The following is a 23,368-nucleotide window of genomic DNA, read 5'->3' as shown; positions in this document are numbered from 1 at the left end:
CTTCCTTTGGACTTGAGCTGAAATGTTGACTCATCGTGAGCCTGCTGGCTCTCAGGCTGGAATTTATCATTGGCTCTCCTGGCTCTCAGGCCTTCATACTGCATCATTGGCTTTCCTGGGGATCATCTAACTCCAAGGAAAGTATAGTCTAGTTATGTACCCTGGAAAAAAAAGTAGCTTGGTGATCAGCTAGCAATCTCTCTCACACTTTACAACAAATATCGAGTATCCTGTGCTTGTTTTATTTTGTGTGTGCTCTAGCTACCTTTGATGTGGGATTGAGCATTTCTTCAATACCAATAAATGAACTGCACTTTATAATTTGTGATTTGGGGCTGGCAGTGGAGATTCACTAGGGCTTTTAGATGATGTCGGTAAAATTTTTTGAGACAGAACAGGCTGCATGGCGTTGGTTTCAGAGATTAGGGAGAATGGTATCTCATACTTAAATAAAACTACTTATACTTCACTTTGTCATTGTATCAGCCCAGAATCAGTGCGGAGAACATACACGAGTTCAAAGATCCATGCAAATGAATGGACTTCTCCAAGTGCCTCCCTTCTTCCTCATGAAGGCACAAATGATATTTGGTGATTTCAGCAACCTGTGTGGAGTAAGGAATACACAAGAAGCATAGAACCATGGGCGTGCCATCTTTTATACATTTATAAGGAGGGAAGGCAGTAGCATCATCACTAAAAGTTTTACCTTATGCCATATAAACAAATTCTTGCTGCACTGCAACTGCGTAACTTAGGACCACCATGTAAATGAATACAGAAATAGAGAACTTGAACAATATTATAGACCATTTAGACATAATAGGCATATATGGAACACTCCACCTAGCAAGAGAAGGAAGAAAAATGAATACCAGTTAATTAAAAGAAATATTAATACCAATCGTTCTCAGATTCTTCCAAAAAATTGAGGAGAAGGGACTATTTCCAGACTCATTCTATGAAGGCAGCATTACCCAGATACCAAAGCCAGAGACAGGCAGCACAAGAAAACTACGCACCAATGTCCCTGATGAATATTGTTACAGATGCATTTTTTTCTGAAGTGCACATGAAATATTATCTAGGATAGACCATATGGTAGCCAACAAAACATGTTTTAATAAATTTAAAAAATCAAATCATACAAAGCATTATTTCAACCTACAGTCTAATGAAAATAGAAATCACTAGCAGAAGGAAAACAGGAAATCCTCAAATATGTGGAAATTAAACAACACAGTCTTAAAAGCGTCAAAGAAGAAATCACAAGGAAATAAAAAGGTATTGAGATAAATGAAAACAAAAACACAACATACCAAAACTTATCAGATACAGTGAAAGCAGTGCTGAGGGAAATGAATAGCTCTAGATAGTTAAAGTAAAAAAGAACGGTCTCAAATTAACAACCTAAAGTTACACCTTAAGGGACTAGAAAAACCAGAGCTAGCAGAAGGAAGGAAATAATAAAGATTAGACGAGAAATAAATGGAATAGATCATAGGTAAACAGAAAATCAGTAAAACCAAGAGTTGATTCTTTGAAAAGATCAACAAAATTGACTAACCTTCAGCTGGATAGAATAAGAAAAAAAGAAAGACTCAACTAAAATTAGAAATGAGAGTAAATTACAACAGATTCTATGGATATAAAAGGGATTGTAAGAGAATATTATGAACAATTATATGCCAACACACTGGGTAACCTAGATGAAGTGGACAAGTTTCTAGAAACAACCTTTTAAAACTAAATCATGATGAAATAGAAAATCTGAACAGACTTATAACTAGTAAGGAGGTTGAATCAGTAATCAAAAACCCAACAAAAGCCCAGGAGCCGGTGGCTTCCCTGTTGAATTGTAAAAAAAAAGTTAAAATCAGTCCTCCTCAAAATCTTCCAGAAAATTGAAGAGGATGTAAAACTTTCAAACTCATTGTATGAGGGCAGTAATACCCTGATACCAAAGCCGGATGAAGAAACTACAAGAAAACTATAGACTAATATCCCTAAAGACTAGTAATACAAAAATCCTTAACAATTGAAAGAGTTATACACCATGGTCAAGTGATTTATTCCTGGAATGCAAGGATAGTTCAACATATGAAAATCAAACAATATAATACACCACATTACCAGAATAGAGGCAAAAAAACCCACATGGTTATCTCAGTTGATACAGAAACAGCATTTGACAAGACTCAGCACCCTTTTATGATAAAAGAAACACTCAACAAACTATGAATAAAGAAACTATCTCAGTATAATAAAGACCATGTATGAAAAGCCAACAGCCAAGACCGTACTCAGTGGTGAAAGATGCAAAGCTTTTCCTCTAAGAGCTGGAACAAAGCAAGGATGCCTGCTTTTGTCACTTATATTCCACATGGTACAGGTTTCCCTCACTCTCCAAAAGTAGATTGTTCCTACAAAACCTTTCAAAAGTCAAAATGGTGTAAAGCTGAGAATACTACCCACTTTTGGAAAGTGGGGGATACCTGTACTAGAAGTCCTAGCCAGAGCAAGTAGGCAAGGAAAAGAAATAAAAGACATCCAAATTTAAAAGGAAGAAGTAAAATTATCACTCTTCACCAATATCTTATATGTAGAGAAAACTGAAGATTCCATCAAAAAAACACCAAACCCTGTTAGAACTCATAAGGAATGGTGGTTGCCAGAGGCTTGGGAGGTGGGAAATGCGGGAGGTGTCGAATGAGGATGGCTTTAGTTACGGTTCTAGAGCCTGGTCACAGCACTACAGATGCCCTTCACGCTACTGAACCGAACAGGTAAAATCGGTTTAAATGGTAACTTTTGTGTTATGTGTATTCTACCACAATTAAAAAAAAATGTTTTTTAAACTGCTGCACCGGTTAGTTACTTCAAAGCTCTAGTACTTGCCTGGCAATATTTTACTTCTTCTTTCAAGAAATGATATGTGACAAATCTCACAGTTCTGTTTGGAGTTTCATGACACGTTGGCACTGCAGGGTGATAGACTTCATGATATACTTCTCAATCGTCAGCTGGTATACCATTGAATAATGATAGAACACTGAAGAATTAAGCAGAAACCATTAGGTCTGTATTTCTGATTTTTTAAAATGAATAACAATAACCTTGGACTGTGTGATTTTCTTAATGACAATTATTATCCAGTAGAACTGCATTGTCTGTGGAATGGTTCGTGACCACTTGCTGTTTATTTTTAAGTATTTCACTTGTATAGGAAGGTAGATATGGCCGTTTCTGGGTAAATATCTTCATAGCTTACTACTACTAATTTTACTAAGTACTAAATTTTAGAAATTTCCAAGATATTAAAAATATCTGCTGTTAGCATTTTTATGATTTCTTTCCACTGCTTTATCAGTAAGCATATAATGCAGTAAGATTAAAACAAGAGGTAGCATGGTAGCAGGGGTAAGATTAAAACAAGAGGTAGCATGGTGTAATTATGTAAAGGTTCTGGATTCTAACCTTGTTTCACATTTCTAGTCATGTGAATTTGACCAGGTTTTTAAAATCTTTCTGACTTCAGTTTGTCGATTGGAAAAAATGATACCTATCCTATTCATATCCTGAGCCGCAAAGATTGTTATGTAGAGTAGGGTTCTAGGAGATCACTGCCTGTTGGCCTCCGTTAATTCTCCCTGGCAGCCCCGTACATCAGAGCTCAAACAAAGCACTAAGGACATATTTTTTTTCAACAACTTAATTATTAAGAAAATAAAGTGTATGTTCATTTTGAAGATGTGGGTGTAAAGTTATATTAACATTACTGTTCTTATTTTATGCATTTCAGTTTTACTCAGATGTTATTGACAGTGAAGCAAAACACCTTTTCCTACATTATATAAGTCATGCAAGGCTCTTAAATATTTAGAAGCTTTTATGGTTATTAAAAATTAATAAGCAGTTTTTAAATGTGTTTATTCCTGTGCTTGTAAGTGAAAATTTTAAAAATAAACCTAACTATTGTTATTGAGTCAGATTGCTCTTTCATTTACTTCCTGTCCCAGTCACACCTCTTTATGATTCAGAGAGCCCAGACTCTTCTGACAAATGACAGCATGCATAAGTTTTTGGGTCGTTTTATCCATAAAGATGATGGTATTAACATATTTTTAATATAGAATGTTCATGTTATGGTAGATTGGTATTGATTTTAAAAAAAGAACATGCATTTTTATGTTTTCAACTTTAGAGTCGTAGCCAGTGACCTTTAGAAGAAACCAAGGCTAGCTGGCCCACACTTCCATGTGAAGTTTTGACCTCATTAAAGAGGGTTCTAATCAGTTGAGCTGACTGATGGGAAACAAGCTCTTTATCATCTGATTTTTCTTTTTTAGAAAAATTACTTGCACACCTTCAAGTTCACCTCAGTCAGTGGGTTTTAATATACTTGCATTTATTCTACTTTTAGAACATTTCGTCATCCTCACCCCAAAAAACCTTATATCCATTAGTCCTTACCACTCTTTTCCCTAGGCAATAACCAGTCTATTTTCCATTTCTCTGGTTTCGCCTATTTCTTTTACATGAGATCATACAATATGTGGTCTTTTATTACTGGCTTCACTCAGCATCACGTTTTTGAGATTCATCTGTCTTGTAGTATATCAGTCCTCCATTCTGTTTTATTACGAAGTAATATTCCATTGTGTGGATACTTCACATTTCGTCCATTCTTCAGCTGATGGACAGTTTGCCTATTGAGAAAAAAATGTTTCTTTAAACATTTGTATTCTAGTTTTGGTGTGGAGTGGACATCTGTTTTCATTTCTTTTGGGTAGACACCTAGTAGTGGAATCGCCACGTCTTATGGTAACTCTATTTTTAACATTTTGAAGACCCGCCACACCATTTTCCAATGTTATCGCATTGTTTTACATTCCCATCACCAGAGTATGAAGGTTCCAATTTCTTCACATCTTTTCAACATTTGTTATTGTCCCTTTTTGATTATAGCCATTCTGGTGGGTGTAGAATGCTGTCTCATAGTTCTGTATCTTAAGCAGACCCATATAGGCCTGTAGATATGTTCTGGAGGATTTAAGAGTTCTCACTAAGAATTTACTTTTTTTATTTTGTATTGATGGTAACTTTGGGGAAAAAAAAAAAATAGAACTATACTCTGGATCACCTGGATCCAGACCGCAGATGATACTCTGGATCATCTGACCACACTCTAACCAAAGGCTGCCACACTGTTTCAGGTCCATGTTTACTTGGTATTTAAAATTCCATTGGTACCAATAAACAGATCTTAAATTTTCAACATTCTAATGGGAATAAAGAACATAATTATGTAAATCATGTATTTCTGCCAAGAGGCCTCTCATCTCAATTCTGTAGGTGTAGAAGTTTCGCAGTGTTTGAATAGAGAAAAGGGTAGATAATTGAGTTGTCACAGTGTTATAAGAATGATAATGCAAAAGAACTTTATCCATAGCAGTCAGCTGGGTTGCAATAAGCCCCAAATTTGTTTGAGGTTTAAGCTGTGATTTGATTCCAGCAAAAGACTATCACATTAAATTACGATAAAATTATTTTTCTTTAGTTTTTTTGGTGTTTATATAAAAGTGTATTTTGGTTTTATAATTACAAAATTTTCTATTATATGTTTGTATACACTTAAGCAACATTGTAATAAAAGGAATTTAAACAAAAGTTTAGGAATTGTCCTTTTTTTCCTTTAACGAGGTTCACAGTTTATTTGGTTATCACAATTCTCTATCTCTTTAGGTTTTGTGCCATTGGCTGGCTGTCTGTTTTCAGAGGCAGGCCTGAAGCTCTAGATTCTGTGCTCTGTGAGATTTCAAGTTTGTATTTTCACTTGTTCAAATAATAGTTTATGTAATTTTCTTAATGATTTGTTTTAAAAGCCATCATGGAATAAAAGAGGTATTAAGGAGAGATTATTTCTTTTTAAGTAAACTTACACATATTTTTCACAACTTTGTTTTATTTTCATTGATAACTTTTAATTCACAGATAATCAATATGTATTTCCAAGGCTTTGGGCTATGTTTGGGTCTTCTGTTCATCTCAGTTAATGCAGAATTTATGGATGATGGTGTTGAGATGGAAGACTTCAATGAAAATTCAGAAGAGATTGATATTAATGAAGTTGAACTCTCCTCAGAGGTGAGGATATTGAGGTGTAAATTATTCATTGACATGCTACATAGCAGTGACTAATCTCTTAAGATTTATTTTAGTCCTAATAGTCTTCATTTTATAAATAAATAGAAAAGCATTTCCCATTTATTTGTTGCTCTGTGTTTTAGAATGCCTGTAGACTACAGAAATGTGTACATGGCCCTTTACATGGCCCTGTTTTATTACCAAATAAATATAGGGAAGGTTTTTATTATCGAAATAGTTCATCACTGGTTAAAAAGGACTAAGTACTTCCAGCTTAGAGAAAGATTTTCAGTCTTATTTCTGACACTGCCAGCTCTCCTCAGAGAAAAGAAAAGGTAATATAATTTGCAGTTCTCTCAAAAGTAAAGGAAGTAGCTTTTCTTTATTTCTCTGAGGAAGGAAAATGCTAAGTAGGAGATGAATTAGGAAGGGAAGTGATGATGAGCTAGGCTAGTAAAACCTAGCTGTGTTTCTCAGCGTCGTTAAGATGTGTCGTGAGGTGGTGACTAACAGGAGTCTGAAAAACTTTTACACAGAATTTTGTGCATCTTGACAATCCATGAGAGCTTTCACATTGAGGAATATTCATATCTAATATTAGGACAATCAGAAACTTTTTTCAGAAATTTTTTTGATGGTGAGAAAGCATCAATTGTAGCAGCAACTGCCTAAAGGGCCAATGAGAATAATATATAGTTGTTTTAATCTTCTTTGCCTCACTTCCTTTCGAGTTTCTTTGCAAATTCAAGTGTCGTTCAGCTGTTTAAGGTGAATGAATATTCATTCTCCTGTTAAATTTTAAGCTCCACAGCACATACTTTTAAAACATAGTTCTATGAACCACAGAAAGTAAGTAATCAAAATGCTAATGACTGAGTTAGATACAGCTACTACAAGGGTCTTTGGAGGTTAATACTTCAAACGAATTGGCAGACACCTGCCACTCTTTACTTGGTGATGATTTGAAAAGATGATTAAGACATAGGAAAGACCAGTTTTGATTTTTCCCCCTTCTCATTTTATAGAATGAGTAATCTAGATATGGTAAGGTACAAGTAAAGTACAAGCAAAGGGCAAACTGCTAGTGATGTAAAGGGTGGCCTGTCAGAAGATGGAGCCCCTTCTCGTGCCACTGCCCATTTTCCATTTCACCAGTCCCCAAAAATAGAACAGTAAAGTTGTAATTCGGTCAACTTCATGGAAGATTGACAATTTTGATAACAATCTAGTGAGATTTTCTTTAATTAACTGATTTTTCCTCCTTTTAACAGACAGGAAACGTACTATCTGGGCAAGGTAGGGACAGTGAAAATCGAAAAAGTCCGCATCATTTCTCTAAAGGCTGAGAGAAGAAATCTCATAAGCAGTTATACAAATAAAATCACAAAGGCTGATTCAGAAAGGACCCAGATTGATCTATTACTTTAGGCAAAATTTAATGTTATCAATTCAAATTATTTTTTGATAATTTGTCAATAAATGATTTTTATACTTTTATTTTCTTGGTACGTTTTATGTAGCGGAGTGGTTAAGTATGTAAGCTGTGGAGCTGGACAGCCTGGGCTCGTATCTTTGAAGTCCTACAGTTATCTAACCGTGAGACAGTGGGCAAGTTACTTGGCCTCTGTCCCAGGGTGTCTTCATGCGTAAAACAGGTGCTTCCCTCAAAGAGGGGTGAAGAGGATTAAAAGGGCCACGGTATCACCACCAGCACCATCATCCCCATCATCACAGCAGCTAACGCTGACATGGCGCTTGAAACAATCCTCTGCCAATAACTGCTTTGCGCTGCTTTCTTTCCTGAACATTTTTCTTCTCTGGATTCCTAATCTCTCAAAACGATGTGATCATCCTCTAGTCACATAACAGTGACATTTAAGAGTTCATTTTCAATTAGCCTACATGCTTACCCAGTTTTTCCTTTTATATATTTTCGATCATGCTATTTCTTTTGCTTCTGATGATTTTTATCCCCGAATATTGTCACCCGTTAGAATCCTTTTAAGGCCGTGTCAGCTGTAGCGTGAGGCCTTCTCTGATTACTTCCTCCCGTTCCTCTGTGTTGGAAAGAATCAGTGCATCCTCTGTTTGCACATATTTTTCCATCATCTTATTTCTTATATTTTCGTGTCTTATCACCACTAAGATATAAAGGTCAGAGACCATGTTACTTTATATTACCTACATGTTCGTTACATACTCAGTTTTTAAATAGTGAGGTTATTTAATTAAAATATTTACGAGGACGAATAACTTCAGACTTTTAAAAATTATTTTCTAGATCAAATACAAGACACCTCAACCTATAGGAGAAGTATATTTTACCGAAACTTTTGATAGTGGAAGGTTGGCTGGGTGAGTATTCATTCAAGAGAATATTTTCCTTGATTTGATTAGCTTTTTTGAAGTTGTTGGTTGTTGCTTATGAAAATTGCCTCTACTATGGAATTATAAAAAAATGTTAAAGTGCTTCAACAGTGTAAGCCAGTACCTTAACACATTTTTGTTATTGAGAGAAATGATTAATTTGAATAGTTATTCATTTATGTAAAGAAAATAAATGAATTATGAATATAAAGTAACAATTTGTAACAGTTCTTCATCCCTTAGGGCAGGTATTAATAATCTAATTTCATATAACAAATTCAAGTTATTGTTCCATTCTAAATAATGGTAAAATAATAAAAATTATTATTATTATATGTCACACACTGTTCTAAGTAGGCAAGTAAGTACTGTCTTTATCTCATTTTATAGGTGAGGAAGCAGGCTTAGTGTATCTTACCTGTGATCATACAGCTGGTAAATTGCAGATTCCAAATTTGATTTAACTCTAGCCTTGCAGTATTATGTATAGGCATCCTTATTTAGTATTTATTTATTTTTGAATGCAAAGTGACTGTTGGGTAATTTTGTGTGTGTGTGTTTCTAATATCCATTGTATCTATAAATTGCTGGTCTTATTTTTGACGATACACATTTGCTTTTACCTTTATTTATAGGTGGGTCTTATCAAAAGCAAAGAAAGATGATACAGACGAGGAGATTTCTATATATGATGGTAAAATATTTATTTAAATATTCAACATAACCAGTATGAACCAAAGTTCACCAGCTTTTGAGATTATATTTGTAATATGTTAATATATGTATGCACACACATAGAGCCTGAGGCCCATCCTGCTTCTCAATAGAACGTTCAGTCTTTTTACTTGTCTCCTTCCCAGTATCCTTGGAAATCCCCAGCAAGCCATACTTAAGCCACCATCCAGTTTTCTAACTCTGATCAGTTGAATTTTCACTCCACTGCAGTTAGTCGTTGCATTTCCCGAAGCAGTATTTCCCAGGCTACTGGTATCACTGCTTCATCTCAAGCGTGGGCTCACCTAGATCAAGTTGTAATTTACAGCAGAATTCTCCTAGCAAGTACAAAACAGGAGAATTTACTAGAGCTGCAAGATTCGTCTTCAGGCCTCACAACCTTTATCACTGGGTCTGTGACAGGGTTACATTGAGGCTTAGCTATAGGAAGAAATGTCCTGTATGCAAGGGTCATCTTTTCTTCCCGAACAGGGCTTCCTGGAGTATGACAAAAGAATTTCTTCTTTCTTCTGGTCTAAAACCAGCCTCTTCAATTGTTATATCCTAAAGCAAGATCAGCCTCTTCTCAAGGTGACTGCTAGTGGGAATTTTCTCTCTCAGAAGACCTCATACCCAGAAAGATGGGACCTCACACTCAGACCCCAACAGGCAGTTACCTGCTTGGCCGAAAGTTCTGAGAGCTGATTGGCTTAGCCTGGGAAGGGCGACTGCAATTTGTGTTCAATGGGCATACAGTTTTCAAAATAAAATGTAAATCTCCACAATAACTTCTGCAAAGAAAAGTAGCTGATGATTACCATGTATTTCAAAGTAAATAAGACTGGGGCAAACTGCATTTTCTGTTAAGGATGCTCTTTCTCTCATGTAATTTAAAAATATCTCATTTTAAAAATAAAATGATGATAGACCCTCTGAGACAAACCATGTTTTGTAATTTCATTGATTAAAAAATCTTTCAGAGAAATCCAAACTAAGTCAGCCTTAGAAGTGCTTTAATCAAATATAGTAGTATTTGTTATTTATTATTTTCCACAATTTTAGCTAGGAAAATGAAACCATTCTCTGCTAAGAGAAAAAAGAGCAGGCACGCATACAGTTGCAGGTATTATTTCCTGATTTGAAATTTTATTTTTCCCAAATCAGCCTTCACGGAAAAATCTTATTGGTCACCACTGTTGATAAATAATTCTGTAGTCAATGTTATGGTGTTAATTTAATTTGTTTTGCTTTATATTTTAGGAAGATGGGAAATAGAAGAATTGAAAGAAAACCAAGTACATGGTGACAGAGGACTGGTGTTGAAATCTAGAGCAAAGCATCATGCAATATCTGCTGTGTTAGCTAAACCTTTCATTTTTGCTGATAAACCTTTGATAGTTCAGTAAGTTTTATTATGTTTTTGAATATTTTCTGAAATACGTATTAGTTTTATATAATTTGGCTTCTGAATATAGCTATAATGTGTATAAAATGAGCATAAAAATCCAGATTTACCTTGTCAGTTTCACTTACTTACATATACAACCTAGGTATACATACAACACTCTGAGGTTTTGAGTGAAAAGCAGGTTAATTTAAAAATAATACATATTGTAAAAAGACAATTTTGCCACCATAAACTATATGCCTGCTAAAATCACCACTTTTATTTTAACTTTTTTCCTAAAATTGCTTGCTATTAAGATATTAACCTCAATATATTCATAATTCATTGCTGTTAAACCAGTGATAAGATTCAAAGGCAGCAAATTTATTTTAAAAAGGAAATACTTATATAGATCCGTGTCTTTATCGAGCATGGACCCCTTTGAAAAAGGGCACACGTGTTCGCAGATAACCTTTCTCTCCCCCGTAAGCTGGTTTTGTCATGATGGTGCTTGCCTTTATGTTTACTGCCATAAACGTATAAATTCCTCAGGCTTTTTTCATTTATACTGGTATAAAACCAAAATAGATTTATACAGATACAATTACAAAACCAGTCAAATTCATATAAAAACCAAGGAAAGGCAACGAATCGATGTTACTTTCTACCTTACATCAGAAGATTTGGCTGTCCAAAGCTAATTATAGCACAAGGAAATATCATAGCTATAAACTGCATCACTCTAGAATTCCTTCAGTTTTTCGTTAACATGTTGAACATGTTCCTGTGTGGTATAAGTAAAATGTCTTTTTGCAGTTTAGAAAAATTTGAAACTATGGCATTTGGTGTAATTGGCTTAATTTTGCAGTCGTGGTGCTTTGGTTTAGTTGCATTGTCATTTCGATAAATTTAAAATATTAATTTTAAAGAATCTACAACTAAACAAAATGTTGTTATAATAACTAAGACTAATATTTGAGCTTGATATTATCATTATTCAGGATTTGGTTTTTGTTTTCTCTTGAAAGTTTGAAAGTAATCTTATTATTCTGCTGAAACTTAAGTGAACGTACATTGCTAGGCAAGTAAGCAAAAGACAGCTTGCGAAATTAGAAGCAAAGACTGGATAATAAGTCTAAAAAATTATTGAAGCAGTTGTGACGTTATTATCCTGAAAGAAAAGGAGGACCAAGGGGAGGAGCTTCCTCCTCCTGTGTCTGAAAACAGTTCTAGAAGCAGCGTGAATGTTTGTCTTCTCTCAGTATTGATGAAATGAAATGGGATAAATACTGTGGATTTATGACATAACATTTCTCTAAAGCTGCTTTTTCCAAATTGTGTGCATGTCAATGGCATTGTGTGGTCATGCAAGTTTTGCAAACTAAGAATATCCTAACCTTAGAGATAAGGAAGCATATTTGCTCATTAAAGACTTCAAGAAGTTCTACATATAAAAATTGGTTTTTAACTTTAATACTGTGTTTCCCAAACATATTTGACCACAGATTTTTTGACCCCCTAACAACAATTACTGTTTCATGGAACAGTTTGGGAAATGATACTCTAAAGAAAATGGAGTTAACGTGTACTCTGCATACATTGTCATTTTTCTGTGACTAAAGATTAGCAGCAGTCAAAGTATGTGATGTACACGTCACCGATCTCTGACCCATTATGAATTATTTATATTAGGTACAAGTTAATGATTTGAAAACTCAAAAGTTTTCAGTGCAAGAAATAGACATAGTGATTGAGTGTAGACATAATAGGACATCAAAACTATGTGTACAGAGACAATTTACAAATTGTTCTTTTTAGTTCTTAGCTTTTCCTAGAACCTTTTGTCCTTAGATTATCCATAATAAAGCTATATCTTTTTATTTTGTTTTACCTAAAACAGTGAATGCGTTCCTTTAAGTCACATTGCAAACCATTTATTTTACTTTATAGTCTTCAAAGACTTGAATTTCTTCGTCAGCTGCTACCTAAGATGAAAATATTGATAAAGCTTTAAGGAAAATAAGCTGTCCTTTACTTAAAAAATGAAAGAAAAAAATAATAAAACCCCTTCTGGCTGTAAGAGAAGCTAACGTTTTTGAGCATTTATGTGCCCATCGCTGTGCGTGGTGTCCCTTAATCATCATGACAGCCTTTCGAGGTGTAGGTGTGGGCAGTGTCCCCGTATGATACATGAGCAGATAGAGGCTTAGAGCCTAAATAACTTGCCTTTACCCTCAGTGTCACTAGAATAAGCGGCCGAGTCAAGAATAAATCTCAGGTCTTTCTGACTCTAAAGTCCATGCTTGTCACCATAATCGTAGAGATCTTGACAATAAAGCAGAGCAGAAAGTATTGGGTGTGGGGGGAGCATCATAACCTGGCAACTCAGAGATAATCATTTAAAATTTTACTGTATTTCCCGTTTTTTTCCATATAAAATATATACACCAAACTGTCAAAGTTTTATATGCTTTCTTTTTTTACTTTCTTGTCACTACAGTTTCTTCAGAAACATTTTAAACAACAGTTCTTCCTTAAAAGTATCACTAGTTCCTGTTGCTTCTCTAGTTTTCTTCTTTTTCTTTTACTTCATTAAACCAAATCATAACCTTTTTGGTTTTCTCCGTTTTTCACTGATAGTTTTTTCTTCATCGATCTTTATCATGCGTAAGTCATGAATTTACCAAAGATCTCTTCTAAATACTGTTCAGCAGATCTCTATCTCATTGCCTAAACAAGACTATTTCCTTAAAATTTTTTTTTGGTTTTTTGCTGAGTAATTCTCAGTGTTGCAAATTCATGTAGATACTCTCATGACAGTTCACTCTTTTAGCTGTGACACTATTTCCTGTATGTCCGGGCCGTTAAGGTCTGAAATACTCCAGGTTCTTGACTGAGATTATGAAGCCTCTTTGCAGGAAGTATTAAATGTACAATTTATTTAACGTGGTGGGTGTAATTGAACTAAAAGACAAATGAGTAGTGGAGCAGATGTCTACGGTCATTAGCAGTTCTTTAGAAACCCGTTGCTGTAGCTATGGTCCTTGTGGTCTTTGTTTTTCAGTTTATAAAGATCTATGCCTAGTACGTACCATATCTGAATTCGAAGTTTTCTATTATAATTTTAGTCAAAGTATTTTATTAATTCAACAGTCTTGATGGAAAAAGCTATTTCAAAAATTACTTGGCTTTTTATAGTTGACAATAATCATTCTACTTTTAATATTTTAAAGATATCGCATAGAAAAAGCATTTCTGCTTGTTTCCTGTGGGTTGTGGATATGCTTCAAATGGGCTTTCTGGCAATGTAACACATTTATGTTTAAATGAATTGAGAGTAATACATTAGATTTTGAAGAGCAATTGGTAATTTTTATTTATCAGCAGTATGATTCTTTTTCCCTTCATTTAGATATGAAGTAAATTTTCAAGATGGTATTGATTGTGGAGGTGCATACATTAAACTCCTAGCAGACACTGATGATTTGAATCTGGTATGATATTTTAATGTTTAAGAAAACCTTATTAAAGTTAATAAGTATTTTAAGGAGTAATTGATAAAACATATTTTTATTTTCAAACTGAAATTGAAGACAACTTTGAAAACTTTGATCCAGCGTGACTTTTACAGTGTGCCTTCAAGTTTCGTGCATAGCTTTGTTACTTGATGGCATTCAGTTTTATAATCTTAAGCAACATAAAAAAGTTTGTCATGTTTATAAATAAAAAAATAACACGGTTTATAAATAAAAAATAAATGTCATTGAAAGATCAGCTTAGAGCTATTTTCTTTACAAAATAAGAATCATAAGTTTGTTCAGAGAAATAAAAGAACACAGCAAAGCAGTAAAATGAAATGGCCCAAGAACCAAATACGTATATATATTTTTAAAGGTAGCCCAGTTCAGGAGTTGGCAGCCCACAAAAAATAACTGAAGATGTTTTTATAACAAAGCAGGGTGTATTAGGACCATCCAAAGGCTGGGGACGTTTCTTTCGGCATCCCCCTGCAGGAGGCCGGGTCGAGGTTTCTGCATGTGACAGAAGCGATAGAAAGACATGTCAGTGAGATACTTGTCAGAATACATGGCCATGCGAAGGCTGCGAAGCATGGATTAAAGGGTTCATGTGCCTCTGTTAGGATCGGTAAAGGCGAGGCTGTTAGCAGTACATGTGGAAGCTCTTGTTTTAGGTATTACAAGGTGATGATGACCTGAACGCAGAATGACAATAATAAAATGCCAAGTATTCTTCCGAGCACTTTATCTAATTAACCCAGTTAATCCTCGGAGAAACCTTATGAGGTAGGTCCTGTTATCTCCATGTATCAGAAGTGACGAAACAGAACTACAGAGAGGATCAGAAATTCGCTCAGGGCCACATAACCAACAGCGAGTTTCAGTGGCAGTGGTAGGATCTGAATCCTAGTATCTGACTCTGGATCCCCTGCTCTTAAGCAGTAGACCATGCCACATGGAGAATAATTACTAGTAGTAAAACAGAAGTAGAAACAGTCTTTTGTGTCTGAAATCTCTCTTCACTCTGCCCTCGGGAGGGTCATTTTCTAGTATATTCCCGAATCATAGTGATAGGTGATCACTGTAGTCTTAAGGGCATAAGTATGCTTTTCTCTATGCTTAATTTTCTTAATAAAATACTAGTGAAGATTTACATAAAGTAATTAAAGCTTATTATGATGTTGCTAGGGTGGTTTCAACTTCCCTCCCTCCTACATCTTCAGGTAGGAAGTCGTGTCTGCTTTTTTAAAAAACATTATTTAGAAATAAAATTTGTGATTTTTTCCCCCATCCTTTATTGTCAACTGTATCAAATAACTCTTTGGTGAATTAACATTTAATACATTTTTGTAAACTCTACCCAATTGGGTAGAACAGAGAAATTCATTAAATACTCTAATTCTGGACTAATCCCAGCGCTCATCTCTCTTTGAAGGAAAACTTTTATGATAAAACATCCTATACCATTATGTTCGGACCAGATAAATGTGGAGAAGATTATAAACTTCATTTTATCTTCAGACATAAACATCCCAAAACTGGAGTTTTTGAAGAGAAACACGCCAAACCTCCAGACGTAGACCTTAAAAAGTTCTTTACAGACAGGAAGACTCATCTTTATACCCTTGGTATATCTTTTTCATTCATTCATTCATTCATTCAAAAATATTTGCTGACTACTGATATTTTCATGGCAGGTGCTTTGAGAGAAGCAAACATGGATCTTACCCTTAAGGAGCTTATCTTTTTTAGGAAAATAAGATGGACATAATTCTAGCTTAGGTAGAAAGCAAAGTGCTGTTTGAGAGGTACAGAACAGCTACAGTTAAGATTTGAAAAGCTTGTCTATGGCCACGCCCCCTGAACAAGCCTGATCCTGATTCGGAAGCTAAGCGGGGTCAGGCTTGGTTAGTACTTGGAAGGGAGACCACCTAGGGAGACCAGGTGCTGTAGGTGTAAAAAATTAAAAATAAGGGATTGTGAGCTGACAAGGTCCTTGCAATCTGTGAGGTTAACCGAGTTGCCTCACCTAAAAAAAAAAGATTTGAAAAGCAATATTTTCAGTTCGAAGACTCTGAGAAAACCTAGTGAAGGAGGTTGTATTTGAAATAGTCTTGAAGTGTAGATAGAATATAGAAGGTAGGATATTTTCGGCACTAGGACATTAGCGGTGCTGTAAGAACAGAAAAGTAGGGAACAGGGTTAAAGAGGAAGTCCGTGAGGCCAAGCCGAAGAGCTTAGACTTTATGCCGTAGGCAGTTGTGGTTATCGGTTATCATAAGCTCTACCTTGTGATGCTTGTGTCCTATAGTTAAACCTTGAAAGGGAAGCCATTGAGCAACCACATATTAATATACATACTTTACGTAGGTAGGGGTTTGCATAGATGTCGAGGGGAGGACCTTTATGGGACATTGTTTCTCTTCCCTAGTACGTGTGGTTGTGGAGCGTGGTCTTCCCAGGATTACATAAAATTACAGCAGGTCAGAACCTAACAGAACGACTCCACCCAAGACCAGAGTATTTCAGTTTTCTTTCCAAAGACTGTAGTTGCAGAGATAGTCACCTGGTCTGCCAAGGCAATGACCAGTTTCATTTTTAATGTCAGCGTTGACATCAAAGACCTTATATGAAATTGGAAAATAGTGCTGGATGTTTTGGGGAACATAAAGTAAGCTGTAGAAATAATGAGAAATTGTAACTAAAGCAGAAAAAATGAATTTAATCAGACTTTGTGTAAACCTAGTCAGAAGCCGTTTGGTCGTATATGTTAAAGGCCGTGGGAGGTTTCTGTCCTTTGAAACCACAGTTCCACTTTCAGGAATTTATCCAAAGAAAATGACCTATGTGTGAAAATATCCTGTAAATGGGAAGCACCCCAGACGTTACAGTAGGGGTTTTCTCTACAAAATGGTAACTGGAATGCTTAGCAACGCCAAAGAAATGCTTATAGTATTAAAATGGGGAAGGAAAACAAGATTCAAAGTGGAGGCACATAATGGCCACTAGGCAAATTAGGAAAGAAGAACTAATTGTCATTAATATCTGATAGGCACCGTGCTGTGAGCTGGCTACTTTGTTTAGAGCCATCGTGTGAGGTGAGCAGTTTCTCTATCTGGCTCTGACGTAGGATGACTGACCTGCTCAGGAAACAATAGGAACTGATAGGGCTGGAGCTGAAATTCAAGTCTGACTCTCAAACATTTGCTTTTCTTACTCCTGTACATAAAAACTTTGTCGTGCTAAGATTATCGACTGACTTTTTTTTCTTTTTAAAACTATCTATAATATTATATTTTTATAACATTCATTCTGTAGTTCTAAGAACCTTACAGCATATCTTCATTGCCTTTTATTGTAGATTCATTTAAAACCTTTAACACAGTTTTCTAAATGGAAATTTTTTTTTGTCCTAAGATTTTGGACAGAGTTGCTTTTTCACATATGCCTAATCGTCATGTGCTTTTTATTTTAAGTGTAACTTTAAAAATTCAATTTCAGTTGCAAAATTTATTCAGAAAACATCTAAAATTTTTCTTGAGAAAGCTCCCTTTTTTTTTTTTTTTGAATTAGGAAGGACTTAGTACTTTTTTGCATTTAAGGTCTTAGTTCTGCTTCAAGCTTGACTCTTTTCCTTTGTTGTAATATAGTGTTATAATCTCAGCTATTAATAGAAAAAGAAACAGTGGAGAAAAAAGAAAAGGGAGCAAATATCGAGTGCTTGTTTGCATTATTTGAGCTCGTACATAAATTGCAGTATTTGATTTTGATGTAATTCGGCTTTGTTGTGACTGAAACCTCTGGAGATTGTTTCTTCAGGGAGTGAGAGCCCACTGCACTAGATGCGTCAGGATGACCCTGACTTTCGTCGGTGGCTCCTATTTCTTTAGCTTATTGAAAGCACATGTTAGGCAGCTATTTGAATCTGTCATTCTTTCCAAAGATAACAGTTTTACCGAGTGACCACCCCCCATGCATACAGAAGGACGAGAGAGCTTTTATCTTGTCATTACTGAGGATAAGAGAGTCCTTTATGAAGTTTTGGCATGGAGACTTTTAGAGAGCTAGCACTTACCTCAAACATAGAGATAAGTGTAAGCCTGAGTAATTTCAACCATTCTTAAGATGTTTTACACAGTGTATGAGTCATTAAATTTGAAATGCCAGTGAACTTTAAGGATGTCTAGAAAATGATAGTGACATGGACGTCAGTTTCCTAATTTGAGTGCCTAGGTTGGGGTGATGCATTGTAGGAGAATGTCCTTGTTTGTAGGAAGTGTACATGAAAACATTCAGGGATGAGGTATATGCGGTCAGTAATTTCCATTCAAGGGCTTCAGGGAAATATTAAGTTCTCTGTAGTATACTTTCCAAGTATGAGGTCATTTCGAAAAATTACTTCAAAATCCTGAAGAAGAGTGCATTGTATTCTGTAACTATAAAAGAGTGAAGCTGACTGGTTGCGTAAGTCCCAAACGGAGCTATTTGAGAAATAATGGAGCATTTTATTAAATCGTTATTTTTAATTAAAACAAAATTTTATCTTTGATTTTAGACAGCATTAAATCTAGCGATTTCAGCATATTTTAATTTAATACTTGAGAATTCCTTTATTTCTGGTTGAGAGAAAATTTTACCCATGAAGTTTTAGGGTGGTTTTATTGAAGACTATTTTTAAATGTTTATCAACATGATAAGTATAATATATTTAAATTGGTCTTTAGTGATGAATCCAGATGACACATTTGAAGTATTAATTGATCAAATAGTCGTAAACAAGGGAAGCCTGCTAGAAGATGTGCTTCCTCCTATCAATCCTCCCAAAGACATCGAAGACCCCAGCGACGAAAAGCCCGACGAGTGGGATGAAAGAGCAAAGATCCCAGATCCTTCTGCCGTCAGACCAGAGGACTGGTGAGTGAGGCGTGGGCAGGGAGGCCTCGTTTGGCATGATTAATGACACGTAACACATAAGTGAAGTTTGGAAACTAATGAAACGTATTCTTTTGAACATCAAAACTAATTTTGAGTATTTTGGGTGAAATACTTTTCTAAAGTGGATTTTACACTTCTCTGCCTTTTAGTTATCTTAAAATTTCAATTTAATATCTTAATTTTCTTGCCTTTTTCAGTGTATTATTTTTTATGCTTTCAGTGCTATGGGAGGAAAATTCCACGATCTAAAACACCAACACTTTAATTGTAATTCCTAGTGTGATCTTTCTCATGCATGTGTGTGCATATTTGATATACTTGTCTTGAATATGTATATATAGTCTTTTCTGTTAATGATTACTTGGCCTTAAAATAGGAATATCCTCAAGATCTTATAAAACTGTCTAGGATTCACTTACACCATTTTGCTTAAACATAATTTTTTTGCTAGCTGAGTATTTGTGTCATTTTCATTCTACAGGATTATGAATATTTTTCCTAAAAGAAATGTATTCACTTCCTGAGTTTCCGTAGCTTGAGTTCCAATGGTGAGAGATACCTGTATGTCTGTCCATTCGAGGTATTCTTTTTCCTTCACACACCTTCTGTAATACATTTCTCCATAAAGATCTTGTCACCTTTATTCCTAAGAACTTTTATTTTGCTGCCGATTGGGTAACAATTATAGTTTTGCTAAGTAGATTATCTGTCTTTTTGTATTTAATGAACCATAGTAGTAATCTATGGATGTGTACCAAATTACCTAAAAATATAGCAGCTGAAGACAAAAACATTAAGTCAACCAGTTTCTGAGAGTTAGGCATCCAGGAGTGGCTAGCTGAGTGGGATGAATACTAAGTCCAAATTTAAAAAGTTTTCCTTTTAGTTTACTAAGAGATTTTTTTTTTTCATGATTAGTGTTGGATTTTGTAAAATGCTTTTTGTGTATCTGTTGAAATGACTATACAGGTTTTCTCCTTTATTTCTTTAGTATGGTGAATTATATTGATTGATTTTCTAATGTTGGACTAAACTTACAATCCACTTGGTCAACAAGTATTTTCCTTTGTATATTTGGTGGATTTTAATTACATTTTTTTTCAGTCAGTTATAGTGAAGCGTAATTTCATACAGTCAAATTCATTCATTTTAGATACATAGTTTATAGTTTTGATGAACGTATACAATGATATAACCACCAGCACAATCACGACATAGAATATTTACATCATCCAAAAAGGTCCATCCTACCCTTTTGTAATCAGCTCCCTCCTCCCACTCTAAAACTCTGGTTGTCACTGATCTGATTTCTGTCCCTTATTGTTTTGCCTTTTTTAGAATATCATATAAAATGGAATCATACAGTGTACAGCTTTTTTTTGTTTCTCGCTTCTTTCACTTAGAATAATACTTTTTGAGATTATTATGACTGTTGATATGGTTGGATGTAAACGCACCATCTCATTATTGTTTTCTCTTTGTTCCATACATTCTGTGGTATTTTCTAAAAAAATTTTCCTGACTTGTTTTGGATTGAGTTATTTTATTTTAGTCTTCTGTTTTTCCTTCTCTGTTGGCTTATTTAGCTTTTGCTCCGGTTTATTTTGGTGGTTACTCTAGGGTTTACAATATGCGTCTTTAACTTATTTCAATCTACTTTCAAATAACATTATACCACTTCTTGTCTAAGTTAACATCGTGCCCCTTCCATTCTTTGTACTTTTACATATATTTACTTTTTCTTTTATGTGATGGACTCGAATGTGCATTTTTTAAAATTTATTTATTTTAATTAGTTTCAAGTATACAATACATTGGTTAGATATTTATATAGTTTATAAAATGATTCCCCTAATTGCTCTTTCCTCTGGCCCTCCACCTAGCCAATATATTAATGCTAACTGCATTCTCTGTGCCGTGCTCCCCAACCCCGTGACCATCTATCAACTACTGATTTGTAGTTCTTTAACCCTTCACGCCATTCTCCCAGCAACCCCGCCCCGCTCCCCTCTGTCTGTCACCAAATTGTCCACTGTATTTGTGAGTCTGTTTTCGATTAGTTTGTTCTTTTTATTCCTTAGATTCCACATATAAGTGAAATCATTTGGTATTTATCTTTCTCTGTCTGACTTATTTCACTCAGCATAATAACCTCTAGGTCCATCCATGTCGTTGCAAATGGTAGGATTTCATTTTTTTAATGGCTGAGTAATATTCCATTGTACATATGAACCATAACTTCTTTATCCAGTTGTCTGTTGATGGGCATTTAGTAGTTCTGTACATACTATGATATGTTTATATATTTTAGAATTTACTGTTATTTTTTAAATGAAAACAAAATTACTAAAATTAAATATAGAGAGCATATTTAAAATTATTGGAGTAGGGAAGAGCTTTTCAAATATGACATAAAATTAAAAAAACAAAAGAAAATATTAACAAATTTTAATACATGAAAATAAATGATTTGTTATGGCAAAAAAAAAAAACTACCATAAACTATAATAAAAAATACATGAGAAATTGGAAAAATATTTTAAATTCATAGAGCTGACAGAGGGCTAACTTTTTATTAATTTATAATATATTGCAGGATATTCATTATAGCATTATTTGTAATAGTAAGTTTTTGGAAACACTGATTGTCCCTCAAGAGTAGATAGGTTAAAAAAATTATGGTATATCCACAAAATAGAAAACTATACAACTGTTAAAAGAATGAAGCAGATATATATGTATATAAAACGGGGATTCTTGAATAGTCTTGACACATAGTCAACATGCACTATGTATTTGTTAATGAATGATAGTTCACTTGTTGATGAAGTGACAAAAGCAACATTTAACATACTGTGTATAGAATGCTCTCATTTGTGTAAAAAGAACATATACATATATGAATGTACGTATAGAGCACAACAAGGACTATTTACAAAAAAACTGGCAAGTTAGCAGAAGATTTAGATGGATGAGAGCTGGGGAGGTAGTAGACGAAAAGAAAAAGGATAGGAAATACCTTTTGGTGCCTTCTGAATTTTGTAACGTGCATTTTTAAACTTTTTGAATAATTAATAATTAATGTAAAATACTGTGTTTATAAACAGGGATGAAAGTGAACCTGCCCAAATAGAAGATGTAAATGTCGTTAAACCTGATGGCTGGCTTGATGATGAACCAAAATTCATTCCAGATCCTAGTGCTGAAAAACCTGATGACTGGTAAACATCCTTCCTCTTCAGATGTCAATTTCATATGTTTCTTACTCGCTTTTTTGTTCCTAGTGTGTATGACTGACAGGAGAGACTTGAGCTTATTATATTTGCTCTGTTCTAACCTCCTAAGGAATGAAGACATGGATGGAGAATGGGAGGCTCCTCGTATTTCTAACCCAGCATGTCGGATTGGGTGTGGCGAGTGGAAACCTCCCATGATAGATAACCCAAAATACAAGGGAGTGTGGAGACCTCCAATGATAGATAATCCTAACTACCAGGTGATAACACCTTGTTCCAGTCTCACTGTAGCATCAACAGTGTTATGCGCTTTCTGTTATATGTCTAGTTACTGATAATGTGATGTTAAATTTGTAAAATTCATTTATAATAGTGTGCTTTAGCTATCTCGAGAAGTCAAAGAAGATAGACTCCAACTAATCTGTATTTAAAAAATAATTCTTTAATTTTCTGGAAAAATAATTTTAAGAACTGGAGATCAGTGACTTCATACTATATTTTTCCCTAATAATCAATTGGTGATCACTTTGGAATAAGATTCTATTTTGGAATTAAATATAAGAAATGAGTTCTCATCAAGAGGTTTCACATTGTTCATTTCAGTGATTAATGCTTGCGCTTAATTAATGTTCTACTTACTTTCTAGTGTTATTAAAATTTGGATTTTTTTTCTTTTGAGCGTTCCTAGCTTTTTGTAGAAGTCCCTGTGTTATCCATTTTGTCTAATTATTCACTGACATTTTCTAACATTGATTATACATATGCAGTTACATATTCTAATTGCTCGCTGTAGTTTTTCTTCATAGCATTTATCACAAAATGTTTATTTTAGTAACTTTTTTCTTTAGTATCTGTCTTCCTCATTAGACTTTAAACTCCATAATACAGGAACTGTATCCCAGTATCTGGCATAGTGCCTGGCACAGAAAATTATGTATGTATGTAATGTGTATATGTACATGCATATATATGTACACATATATATATATATGTGTACATATATATATGTACACATATATATATATATGTATATGTATATGTATATGATGGCAGATGAGTCAGTG

At 34.6% G+C, this 23,368-nt stretch overlaps 1 protein-coding gene across 4 annotated transcripts in view; it reads left to right on the top strand.

Annotated features, from left to right (window-relative positions):
• The window catches only part of CLGN (calmegin), a 36,181-nt gene that overhangs the window by 5,981 nt on the left and 6,832 nt on the right, over window positions 1-23,368 (top strand). For all 4 annotated transcript variants that reach the window (XM_015585134.2, XM_015585137.2, XM_015585135.2 and 1 more), the window contains 9 exons: window positions 5,995-6,147; window positions 8,429-8,502; window positions 9,150-9,208; window positions 10,489-10,630; window positions 14,028-14,109; window positions 15,569-15,761; window positions 18,858-19,047; window positions 22,176-22,289; window positions 22,414-22,564. In XM_015585134.2, the coding sequence (XP_015440620.1) occupies window positions 6,004-6,147; window positions 8,429-8,502; window positions 9,150-9,208; window positions 10,489-10,630; window positions 14,028-14,109; window positions 15,569-15,761; window positions 18,858-19,047; window positions 22,176-22,289; window positions 22,414-22,564 (1,149 nt within the window). In that variant the 5' untranslated portion in view covers window positions 5,995-6,003. The remainder of the gene's footprint in view (window positions 1-5,994; window positions 6,148-8,428; window positions 8,503-9,149; window positions 9,209-10,488; window positions 10,631-14,027; window positions 14,110-15,568; window positions 15,762-18,857; window positions 19,048-22,175; window positions 22,290-22,413; window positions 22,565-23,368) is intronic.

This window comes from Pteropus alecto, unplaced genomic scaffold (genome assembly GCF_000325575.1).
Source record: "Pteropus alecto unplaced genomic scaffold, ASM32557v1 scaffold50, whole genome shotgun sequence".
Taxonomy (NCBI): Eukaryota; Metazoa; Chordata; class Mammalia; order Chiroptera; family Pteropodidae; genus Pteropus; species Pteropus alecto.
Note: the sequence above shows the minus strand (reverse complement) of the source record. Positions and strands in the feature narration are given on the sequence as shown.